At 36.3% G+C, this 13,392-nt stretch overlaps 1 protein-coding gene across 6 annotated transcripts in view; it reads left to right on the forward strand.

The window, feature by feature from the left end:
- Nucleotides 1-13,392, forward strand: part of LOC150093183 (phospholipid-transporting ATPase IF-like) — a 799,705-nt gene that overhangs the window by 110,335 nt on the left and 675,978 nt on the right. For all 6 annotated transcript variants that reach the window (XM_090413774.1, XM_090413776.1, XM_090413778.1 and 3 more), the window contains exon 5: nucleotides 11,275-11,403. In XM_090413774.1, coding sequence (XP_090269900.1) covers nucleotides 11,275-11,403 — 129 coding nt within the window. The remainder of the gene's footprint in view (nucleotides 1-11,274; nucleotides 11,404-13,392) is intronic.

Here is a 13,392-nt window from a genome sequence, read left to right on the forward strand (position 1 = left end):
GGAAGGAAAGAATTCAAGTGATGCTTATGAAGAAGAAGTGGGTAGCATGAGTATAGAGAATGAAAGAACAAGCATGCAAGTCGAACAAGGAAATGGGGAGACTAAGGGTGAACATGGTAACACAGCATGAGAAAGCTTGATGCACTAAAAGGATGTGAATGCATGTGCAGACAAGAAGGAACTGAGATGTATTTGAAGAAGGTTCTGGGATGAGTAAGGAGAAAAAGAAATGGTTTGAGGAAGCATTGAAAGATGACATCTAATAAGTGGTATTAGTGAAACTTGTTATAGATCAAGTTATGTGCTGTTATGTTTGTATATGAATACCAGAAACAAGGAAATGAAATGGTTGCATTGATTGAGTTTGCTCCCTCAAAAGTTGTTGGCATAAGTGAGACATGGTTGGAAGAGGATGACATCCTGACAGGAATAGAGGTGGAAGCAGTGGTGTATTTAGGTATTTCCCGTCCCTAGGCCTGCAGAAAGTGCTGCCCCCCTCCCCCATATTTATTGAACATGTTGATTTACATGCATAACCTATTTATATCGTAAATTCGTAATATAAATATAATTACAAAAACGAGAGTCCAAAAATTTCTGCTGCCCCTCAAAATTTGCTGCTCTAGGCCCAGGCCTATACGGCCTATACCTAAATACTCCACTGGGTGGAAGGGAATGACGTATTTCCTGAAGATGGAAAATGTAAAAATGGAGGTTGAGTGCTATTGATGATAGAAAAAGAGTTATTATGTCCATACAAAGTGGAGATGCAAGGGGGGGAAATAGTGGTAATGGTTTTGAGGCAGTATAGTGTGAATTAAAAAATAAAAAATAAATAAAAAAATGGTAAATTAAAAAATTAAAAAATATAATTTATAAACATAAATGGATGGAGCATGTTCAAAGAATGAAAATAGAAAGATTACCAAAACAAGCCTAAAGTACAAGCCATTAGGAAAAAGAAAACCAGGACTTCCTCTTAAACGATTCAACGATGACTTCTAAGGCCGGAACAGGCCCCATTAGGCCTAAATCTTTGATATGCATGATGATGATGATGATGATGATAGTGTGAGATGGAGGTGAACAGAATATTTGGATGTCAGTAGCAACATCCAAATATTCTGTTGGGCGTTGCTACTGACTTGGCAATATGGAGGGTAGTAACCAGGAAATGTATAAGCAAATTAGCCAAGGAAATGGAAAAAAGATTATCATTATGGATTATTTTAATTACAACAATATATATTGGGATAACAAGATAGCAACTGGAAGTAAAGAAAATGAGTTTCTTAACTTTTTGAGGGACAACTACCTCAGGCAGTATGCAACAGAGGGCACACGAGGATTAAGGGTCTTGAATTTGATTATCAAGTCTCTCAAGTCTATAAGTTGTCAAGTCTCTCTCATTTGGTGAACGTGACCATGAAGTGATTACCTGGGTGAGGACTTCTGTGAGGAAAGAGTATATATGGAAATACAAGATTGGTAATGATGAGAATCTCAGGAGACAGATTGGAGCTGTAGCATGGAATGAAAGTTTAGATGAAAGTAGATCAATGCTGTTTGGGGGGATATTCAAGAACTATCTAGTAGAATCAGTGTCTAAATGTATTCTAAATGTCAGAAGATTAAATAAGGTAGGTGTGAAATGGACGAAGAAAGAGATTAAGTATGTAATACAGAGAAAAAAAAGACATTATGGAGGCAACATAAGAGGAGTGTTAATAATCAGTTCCATGAGGAATACAAAGAAGAACAAGCAAGGAGGGTGATTTGGTAATGATAACAAAAGTTCAGTATGAGGCACATATAGTTAATGGAACCAAAAAAAAAAAAAAAATCCCAGTGAGTTTTTTTGATATGTAGCCAGCAAAAAATAAGAACAATTATGGTCAGATGGCATTGATTGGAGAAAATGTTATAAGGACAACTGCTGCAGAGGATATAGTTGAGATATTTAATGAGCAGCGCATGAAGGTGTTTCATTCTTGGGAATATGACATCATGAAGAGTTTGAGATCAGTGGATGATGAGGAAGAGACACTGACTGTGAATCAGGAAGAAGTATACAGAGAATTAAGCAAACTTGATATTAATAAGGCTCTGTGACTTGATTGATATATCTGCTTATTTTGAAGAAATGTGCCAGGGAGTTGACTTCTGCCTTGCCGTATTTGTTTAACATGAGTTTTACATTGGGTCAAGTTCCAAAGGAGAGTAAGTAAGAAAAGAAAGATTGTACTGTGTCATAAAGGAGTCAACAGAATTCAATCTTCAAATTATAGGCCAATCTGTGTGTCAGTTGTTGTGGTTCAAGTGTTGGAGAGGCTGATGAGAACCAAGATCCAGAATTGGGTTGACAACAGTGGTATTATCTTTGATAGACAGCATGGATATTTGCTAAAGGGAGGTCATGTTCTAATAATCTACTTACTTATTTATTACAATAAACTGACAGAGGCATTGGATTCAGGAGATGGATACACAGTAGTATACTTAGACTTTGCAAAGGCTTTTGATAGATTACCGCATGATAGGTTGATAGTCAAACTGGAGTAGATGGGGTTGGATATTAGACTAATGAATTTGAATGGATATTGGCTGTCTGATGGTATCAACAAGTGGTGTATAAGGGATCGATTGTCCAGAAGAGGAAAGTCACTGTTGGTGTGCCTCACGGATGGGGATATTCAGTGTTTGAAAAGTCGGACAAACTGAGGAGTAGCAGATGTTTTGGTTATACAAGAAGACTTGAATAGGCTGAGTGAATGGACATGGCATTGTAGATGCTTGTTCAACGTTGCAAAATGTAAGGTTTTAAAATTGGTAAAAAAAAAAAGATGTAATGTGTATTTATTCTTGGTTAGGATATGTTGTTAGAGGTAGAAGAAATCAGAGTTCTTGGGATGATGATGGATAAAGATCAGAAATTTAGAAGACACATTGCCAAAATTGTGAGAAAACAACACAGTGAATGTTGTTTATTATTTTAACGGTATAATAGAACACAGAAACTAAGTAAATAATTAATTTATTAACTTGATGCTGATATTTCGCTGGTGTTATAACCGGCATCTTCAGAGCACAAAAACACTGTTTGTCACAATACGCGAGATTAAAACAACATGGTGTACTTAAACAAAATTGTAGCAGCAACACAAAGACTAGAGTCCTGATTTTGGCGCCCTCTATCTGAAAGAAGGAAAAAAAAAAAGCTATCATATGTTACTAGAGTCCTAGAAAAGTGCTAGTTTTTTCTTAATATGACTGTCTCCCAGATCTTCAGCAAGTTAATACAGCCATATTTGTTTAGATTTGGAGTGTGTTTTAGGGCTTCTGTCACCTCTAAGAACAATCTCTCTGATTTATACGGGTTTCTGTGTAGTACTTTTGTGTTTTTCCAGTTGATCCTGTGTGCAGGGGTATCTAAAGCATGGTCTGCTAGGCCCAACTTCCCATAATGATAATTCTGGATGTATCTTTTATGTTCGCTGATGTGGATGTTCACAGTTCTTCCTGTTTGACTGTAGTAGGCTTGATTGCATGAGCAGGGTACTTGGTAGACTCCTGGATGTGATAAAGGAGGAATGCTGTCCTTGGATGAACGGATGAGGGTGGCTAATTTGCTATATGGTCTGAATGTAGTGCGTAGTTTATGTTTATTGAGAATTCTTGAGATCTTTTCAGATGTGCCTTTAATGTAAGGGATGGTGACTGTTTTGTTGTAGTTCTCTGTGGTGGATGGTGGGAGGGGTTTCTTAGGAGTGTTTAGTATTTTGTTTATTTTATGTGGATTGTAGCCGTTGGCCAAGAAGGTGTGGCGTAAGTGAGTCAGTTCAGCAGTAAGAGCCTTGTCATCGGAACAGATTGCTCTCGCTCTATGGGTTAGCGTTTTTAATGTGCCATATTGTTGAGAAGGATGATGGTGTGATTGTTTGTGTAAGTATCTGCCTGTATGTGTGGGTTTTCTAAAAACTGAAAATGATAAGGAACCATCTGGGAGACGTGTGATGAGTGTATCCAGGAAGGGCAGACAGTTGTTGGCTTCCAGTTCCATAGTAAAGTGGATTTTTGGATGTTGGCTATTTAAATGTGCTAAGAATGTTTTCAATGTCTCAGGGCCATGTGGCCAAATAGCAAGCACATCATCAACATAGCATAGCCAAATTGTTGGTTTGAGAGTGACTGTATCGATTGCTTGTTTTTCCAGGTGTTCTATGTAAAAGTTGGGAAGGGGGGAGCCCATGGCTGTCCCATCAATTTGTTTGTATATTTTCCCTTTCCATGTGAAATATCTTGCATGTATATCAGGGGGGAAGTGTGACTTCACTTCCCCCCTGATATATTTGAGGGTTTCTTCTGGTACGTTTGTGAATAGTGAAGTGATGTCAAAGCATACTATTTATTAAGTCTGAGCTTTTTAGGGTAAAGTGTTGTAAGATGCTTTTTAGGTGTGCTGAATTTTTGACAAAGGAGGGAGAATTATTTGTGAGAGTGGCTAGTAGCTTCGCTAAATGTCTAGCCAGTTTGTATGTAGGACTATTTATACTGTCCACAATTGGGCGTAGGGGTGTGCCTTGTTCAGTTTTTAGAAAACCCACACATATAGGCAGATACTTACACAAACAATCACACCATCATCCTTCTCAACAATATGGCATATTAAAAACGCTAACCCATAGAGCGAGAGCAATCTGTTCCAATGACAAGGCTCTTACTGCTGAACTGACTCACTTACGCCACACCTTCTTGGCCAATGGCTACAATCCACATAAAATAAACAAAATACTAAACACTCCTAAGAAATCCCTCCCACCATCCACCACAGAGAACTACAACAAAACAGTCACCATCCCTTACATTAAAGGCACATCTGAAAATATCTCAAGAATTCTCAATAAACATAAACTACGCACTACATTCAGACCATATAGCAAATTAGCCACCCTCATCCGCTCACCCAAGGACAGCATTCCTCCTTTATCACATCCAGGAGTCTACCAAGTACCCTACTCATGCAATCAAGCCTACTACGGTCAAACAGGAAGAACTGTGAACATCCGCATCAGCGAACATAAAAGATACGTCCGGAATTATCATTATGGGAAGTCGGGCCTAGCAGACCATGCTCTAGATACCCCTGCACACAGGATCAACTGGAAAAACACAAAAGTACTACACAGAAACCCGTATAAATCAGAGAGATTGTTCTTAGAGGCGACAGAAGCCCTAAAACACACTCCAAATCTCAACAAATATGGCTGTATTAACTTGCCGAAGATCTGGGAGACAGTCATATTAAGAAAAAACTAGCACTTTTCTAGGACTCTAGTAATATATGATAGCTTTTTTTTTTTTTTTTTTCAGATAGAGGGTGCCAAAATCAGGACTCTAGTCTTTGTGTTGCTGCTACAATTTTGTTTAAGTACACCATGTTGTTTTAGTCTCACGTATTGTGACAAACAGTGTTTTTGTGCTCTGAAGATGCTGGTTATAACACCAGCGAAATATCAGCATCAAGTTAATAAATTAATTATTTACTTAGTTTCTGTGTTCTATTATACCATTAAAATAATAAACAACATGTTTGACGAACACATAAGTCTGTCTCCACACGTTTAACACAGTAATGTTGCAGAGAACCCTGACTTGTATAAGTAAGGAGATTCTGGTTCCATTGCATAAGGCCTTGGTTAGGCCACATATGAACTACTGTGTACAGATTTGGTCACCTGGTTTGCAAAAGGATGAAGAGATGTCAGAAAGGATTCAGAGGCGATTGACCAAAATAATTTCTGATTGCTGGAATGTTGAATATGAAGAAAGGTTGAGATGATGCAATTTGTAGTCTAGTGGATGGAGGAAGAAGAGTGACATGATAGCGATGTACACTTGGTAAGGGGGTTGTAATGGTGGGAGATTCAAGGCGAAATATGGAGGTACAAAACTGTTTTACAAGGGGACACACTGCATAATCAGAAAGGAGAGTGTGAGCAGTGGAGTGATAAGCAGTTTTGTCTCATGGAGATTTGTGAATGATTGGAATGCATTGCTTGAGAGTGTGGTGTATGCAGAGAATTTGAATGTGTGTAGGGCACAATATGACGAACTGTGTGTTTGATAAAAGAGATATCCTAGATAAGTCTGTGACTCCATGGGGTCTTGGGATTATAATAATCATAAAAATAGTAACCCATGGTTTGATTATCCTGTGCCATTTTCCTATTATGATATCAGCTGCTTCTAAAATTGGTTTGGAAAATAGTTTGCATTCACTTAAATATAAAGAGCCAATAGGCTTCATTTCGGCGATATAAACATTATTCAAATTAAGGGGATATTAAATCCCACATTGTTTTAAAACCGAATAAGAAACTTAAAGATTGGAATCAGAGAGTTTCATGCCGAATATAGTAAACTATAAAAGTACCGGCAGTTACTAGCATGAGCTAATGCAAGTAGTCCTAGTACGTAGTACAATCTCAGGCAACTCGTTGCAAAGGTGGGGAAAGTTCTAATCGCTAATCTTGGTATTTTCTATAATGTAAAAACACATTTCCTAGGAAATGTATGCTGTTATTACATTATGGTGGGAGGTCACTACCCAGACCGGTTTCAACCTTTTTTGAGGCTTCATCAGTGAGTAGCTAGACCAAATAGATACCAAAGGGTATAGCGAAAAGAACTTATATACTCTGCTATACGAGTTGTCAAACAGGTGCAACCATTAAGTTACTTAAATATAAAGAGCCAATAGGCTTCAAGCCTCAAAAATGGCTGAAACTGTCTGGGTAGTGACCTCCCACCATAATGTAATAACAGCATACATTTCCTAGGAAATGTGTTTTTACATTATGGAAAATACCAAGATTAGCGATCAGAACTTTCCCCACCTTTGCAACGAGTTGCCTGAGATTGTACTACGTACTAGGACTACTTGCATTACCTTACGCTAGTAACCGCCGATACTTTTATAGTTTACTATATTCGGCATGAAACTCTGATTCCAATCTTTGAGTTTCTTATTCGGTTTTAAAACAATGTGGGATTTAATATCCCCTTAATTTGAATAGAGTTTGCATTCATTTTTTATACTTCTGTATTCTTCAAGGAATTAGGATTGTGGGATTCATATTGTTTTCTGATGTGCAGTGATTTGAACTTCTCAACACTACATGTTTTGCTCTGTTTTGGTTACCTTTTATTTGTTTTAATTATAGATTCAAGATAGCATTGACTATGTTGGTACACTTCCAATATCAGTTCCTGGGAAAGATAGATTCTTAGGAAGGTTAATTGATGCTTTATATATTGTTCGAACAAGCTATAATCAGTTAAATCATGAGCAGATCCATTAGTGAAGCCCATGTTCACTTTCTTGATGGTTTATGAGTATATAAAGTATTAGTAATTGTTAAATTAGTTTGAATGGCAGAATCAATTTTTGTATTCTCTGTCATTTTCTTCACCAAACCAAATGCATCACATTGGAGGATTAAATTTCTTCCAGTAGCTACACCAGTTTTTGCATTCCAGTCTCCTTGGATAATGAGATAGTCTTTATTTGGAATTTGTTTCATCACTGAGTTTATTTGTCTGTCGAAGTCATTAATACACTCTTCATCGTATATGATGTAATTGCATACACTTGTATTGCTGATACATTATTGGTTTTCCTTTAAGTCTGATAAAAAGCTATTCTTCTATTATAGGTTTAAACTCCATCACATATCTTTTGACAGTTTTATAAATCAAAAAACCAACCTTCCTCCTCCTCTTCCTCATTTCTGTATAGAGGTTGCTGATTTTACATGAATTGTTTTAGCATCACATAATATTCCATAACATTTATATATATATATATATATAAATCCATCACATATCTTTTGTCAGTTCTATGAATCAAAAAACCAACTCCCTCTCCTAGAGGTTAATTATAGAGGTTAATTTTATATAAATTGTTTTAGCATCATAATGCATATCACGCTTCCTTTCAGACATATATAACCCAGAACAGCTTTGACCTTTATTGAGATCTCCTCAGTGGGAACCAGACTCTGAATAATATTAAGGTTAACTGATAGCTGTTTTTGACAAATGGCAGATTGATTGGACTTTTGGTTCCATATCCGTTGTCATATCTGCAAAAGAAATTGTTGGATTAAGGGTGATTATTGAACTCTTGGATTGTCTATTGCAAGCTATTGGCAGTGTTTTTTATATTTCTATATATATAAAAGAAAATAAAACCTTGACCCATTTGGTGCAGTTTGGTGCATTTTGGTGGGAAGAGTGCACCATTATTGCAGGACTCCATATGTGGTGGTGGCAGCTGTGTGTGTGTGTGTGTGGGGGGGGTTGTCAGCCACATAAGTGGCAAAGAGTAGAGGTCATGGCAGGGAGCCCAGGAGGGGGGGGGGATGCCTAATGGGAGATGATTTTTACATTCTTACTATCTAATTCCCTTCAGCTTCACTCAGAATTTGTGATCACTGTGGTAGGTTTTGGAGAGTTTGACCATTGCTAGTGAGAATTTGGTCTCCATGAAGTTTGAAAAGAAGCTTATTGTGGTATATTTTGTCAAATGTCTTGACAACGTGTCTAGGCTACACAGGCCTAGTCAGTGTACCTAGGCCTGTGTAGACTTGTGGAAATGATATTTGCATCCATAGTACTAGGCCACTAATGAAAGAGCATTCTAAGTTCAATTCTAGTTGCAAACTAGAGGAAATTTTCTAAGTCTTTCTTCAACCCATTCCTGAGTTAGTCAATCTCATCCAAGTAGAGGGTTTTTTCTCCAGAAACTCAGATTTTAATCCCACAACTCATGCAAATTGACCATAGTACTGGTACTAATTCAGACAATAATATATTGTTCTGGGGTTTGGTATGCTGTGAGGTGGCAGCAGTTGTCATATTTTCTTTGCCAGATGTCATTTAAAATCAGTGATAGTATTGGGCCATGTGGAAATAGTATTTTCACCTATAGACTGCTCTCTCTTTGAGCATTAGAAAAGAGAGAGAGAAATGTTCTTTCTCTCTCTCTCTCTCTCTTTGAGCACTAGACTACTCAAACAGAGAGAGAAAGAACATTCTAAATTTGATTTTGGTCACCAACTAAGGAATTTTTTAAAAGCCTTTTTTATTTTATTTTATTTTTTATTGGTTTCTGAGTGAGTTGATCTCTGGCACAGGCAAGTAGGACTCTTCTTCTGATTACTTGGGTTTCATTTCCACAGCTCAGGAAAAGCATTCATGGTACTCACTATTTCAGACAATAATATATTGCTTCATGGTTAGGTTAGTACTGTGAGATTGGAACAGTTGTCTGCTCTACTCTTCACTAGATGCTGTTTAAAATTGTTGATAATGTTGGACTAGCTACCTTTTATTGGCTAATGGTGAGAGTGTTTGTCTCTTGATTTCCAAAAAGTTAGCTAGGGATAATTACTCACTCCTATTGGGGAATAAAATACATTAGCAGATTTATTTATGTGCCTTGGCAATTGCGAGCAATCTTCCAGGTGTATGCTGATTTTCTCCACTACTCTAAGCATATGTTGGCCAGTGGAGTGATTCTCTCAGAATCCAGATTGCTTATTAGGGATGAAATTTTCTTTCCTGACTTTCTGCAATCTTATCAGGATTAATTCGGCTATATTTCCTAGGCAGGAGGAGCAGGCTGATTGGGCAATGGTTCTGTGGGAATTATGCTGCTCTTCCTGGTTTTGGGATTAAGATTATGCCTTCTCTTATCTGCTGTGGTGGAAATCTCAATGTTGCATTAATAATAGCAACTTTTGTGCAGGCATTTGAGGATTTTGTTGAAGACGCCATCTGAGAATGATGCTTTTCTGTTTTATTAAGTTTGGTGACAATTTCATTTACCTCAGCAGATGATGTGTATGTGGGATGGGATTTTTGTAGTCTGAGCATTTTAGCGTGATGTACCTGGGTATGCATTTTACTTATAAAATTTAGATCCACTTGGATGTAGTGGACCACACTGCTTCTCTAGGCTGTCATCAAAATCTCAACTTTGTGTCATTGTAAACCAGACCACATTCACCATGGATTGGTGGCAGAGGTTTATGGTCTGTGTAGAGAGCTTTGGTCCTTTTCTATAGTATCTGATTCTCTGTGTTTAAGGATTGAAGTTTTCTCTTCCACTGTTGATTTTGATAGTTTTTAAGCTCATCACAAACTTCACTCATAGCCCTGTTGAGAATGTGTTAGTGTTCTGGTGGCCAGTGTTGTATAGTATTGGCACCTGGCTGTGTTCTTTTCACAGATGAGGTTTTTAATCTCCTCCAGAAGTTGGCCAAAGTTTGTGTGCATGACACATCTGAAGAAGCAGCTGTTAATGCAAGTGTTATCTGCTTTCCAAATCTAGAAATAGAGTTGCCAAGTTTTTTCTTCTGACTCAATGGTTTGAATTGGGCCTGTAGATTCATAGTAGAATAGTCATTATTTTTGTCTTGTTGACAAGACTAACTTGGGTTGTGATCAGCGCTGAGGTCATTGATTGCATTTATTTAGTATTAATGCATGATATTTTGTAGTATTACTGTGTCAAGGACATTATGAAGTCCTGCCACATTGTAGTTCATGGGTTCTGTAAGTTCTGGAATCAGTGTTCCTGGTGACAGCAAAGTCATTGAGGATTTTACCAGTTCTGTTTACATTTCTGCTGTTCCAGTCTGTGTGCTTCACACATTCAGGTCTCTTGTTAGTATCACTGCTCAGTCTGTGTCTAGAATTTTAGTTAAGTTTGTTTCTGTAACTGTTTGTTTGTAGAGTTATATACGTATCCAAGGTCATGCATTTGTGGTTTAAACCCCCATGCCCATGTTTTTACATTTGTAGTGGTGTTGGGACTTACAATTTCCTTGTGTTCTGTATTTTGTTTGAAAAAGGACTTGAACTCATGTTCATGAACCTTGAGCTGTCAGTATATATGTTGACTGTCTCACTATAGCAAACTCATAGAGACCACAGTAATAATAATTTCTTATAGTGGAGTTTATATGGAAATTTTTTTTAATATATCATATAAAGCCTTAGTTGTATTTTTCTAGTATTTTGTTATAGTGATATTCACTGTAGTGAGATAGACTATATTCTGTTTTGTTATGTTTTTTTTTCTTCCCTTTCTCTGATTATTATATTTTTGTATTCATTTTTAGATAATTATTGTTTCAGATTTATAAATTAACAGAATGAGAGGAATTATTTTTATTTTTCCCATTTTGTAACTTAACAATTTTTCAGGTTGGTGATATTGTGAAAGTTTATTCAGATGAGGAATTTCCATGTGATCTGGTGATACTTTCTTCTTCAACTGCAGATGGGTCTTGTCATATTACAACTGCAAATCTTGATGGGGAAACAAATTTAAAAGTAAGAAGCTTTATTATAGGTTTTAAAATCAAAATCTACTAGTGATTACATTCTTATGAATATTATTATGAACCAAGCTGAAAAAAAGATGGCTAAACTTGACATTAGAAACTATTAAATAAAAGGGTAATAAACATCCATTTATAGCATGTCACAAATTAGTACATCTTATTCTATTACTTATTCTTCTTTTCCCCTCACCTTATTCACAAATCCTGTGATGGGTCAGTATAATAAATGAAGCTCCAGCACTCCTGTTAATCATGTTTGCTGACAGTGGTAAGTACTATATATTATGATGGCTATATCTGTTGGTGTTTTTGGTACCAGTTTCCTTATTTGTAGATGGAAAACTCAAGGTTTGGAGAGAACAAAATCCTCCCATCTCTGTATCAGACTGGCTAACTCGACTTCAGTTGAAACTTTATAACATTCTCCTCTCATAATATGATAAGAATCAAACCTAGTGTGTCCAACTTCTAGGACCTTGCAGCTGAATGCATTCAGTATTTGTCCTTCAGTAAGAAAGTCTTGAGTTTGTCCCTATTCTGTTATTAATAAATTATAAAAGTTATTATTTTAAAAAAGTGCTGAAAAGTTTTCACTTCTTTCAGAGACTATTAAATGAAAGGATAATGAATAGATGTTATTATTTTATAGTCAAGTGATGAAAGTGATCAGGAGCTTACAAAAATACAAAACTTCAGTATGAATTGCCAAAATTGTATAAGGTAGGCTTTATTCAACAGCCTGCATGTGCTTTTGATTAAGGATTTAGCCTGACACATGTTTCAGACTCATGATGCTTCTAATTTTCTAATGAGAATGCTTCTCAAAAGAATCCAACAGCATCAAATGACTGTTTAAGCCAGTGGATACTTTGTCAAAAAGTAGTAATAAAAGATGAGTATAATGAGTTCTGGGATTGAGCTCATGTCTTAAAATCGAGACTTAAATCTTGATTTTCACTTAAGTGAAAGAATTTATAATAACTAATTAATAATAGAATCACTTCTGTTCAAAAAAAATTTAACTTAATGTAAATGATTTTGTTATTAATTAATTATAATGAATGTCTTTAAATAGTGCAAAATTTATTCAACTCCTGCTGAAGGGTTGAATTTTTATAAGCTCTTGATCACTTTCAAAAGTTAAATGTTTTAATGCTAATCATTGTTTGTTTACTTGATTATAAAATAATGGATTTTTATGTTTTTTTTTTTGTTGTTGTTGTTCGATGTAGACATTATTTATTTATTACTGGAGTACCCTCCCTCAAAAAATCCCTGGACTCCTCGAAGGTTTCACAAGGTGACTCCTTGGAGGTGTTATAATAATAATAATAATAATAATTTTCCATTTCTTGAAAAATAGTACCTAAATACCTGAAATATTTTAATTGTTTCATAAAGTCTTCATTCAGGATGTAGCTGAGGTATTCCATGTTTGTGCCTGTTTTCACACTCTTTGTGTGAAAACAGGCACAAACATGGAATACCTCTTGCTGATTTTCATGACAAATTTGTTTAGCAGTTATTTAATATTTAGTTAAGGAATCCTCCAGACTTTTACTAGATTTATTGAGGAGCTTACCATCATCTGTAAGTTTGTTTAACAATCAAAGCCAGTTACCTGGGAGGAAACCTCCATGTAGCCTTTTAAGGAATGTGGCAAACCAACCAGGCTTTCTGACCTAATGCCCACTCCTCACCTTTTTTTGGTGTACTCACTTGGTTGGTGTCTATCGGATATTGAATGCACAGGGATGGGCTTGCAATTTAGCCAACAAATTATTTTATCATTGACTTAAAGCAAAACAAAAATGATAATACAACATGATAGAATTTTGTGCTGGCTGGAGCATTGTCCAGTTAACAAAGCCCTGTTGCTTTTATGAAGGAACCAGGTAAAACAGTGACAAGTTGGTTCCTTAAACAGACTTCAATGCAACATCAGCAGAATTCAAAATAGGCACCATTAAGGTGAGAA

The sequence above is a fragment of the Typopeltis vanoorti genome, chromosome 24 (genome assembly GCF_054136105.1).
Source record: "Typopeltis vanoorti isolate ZY-2024b chromosome 24, IOZ_Tvanoo_1.0, whole genome shotgun sequence".
NCBI lineage: Eukaryota > Metazoa > Arthropoda > Arachnida > Uropygi > Thelyphonidae > Typopeltis > Typopeltis vanoorti.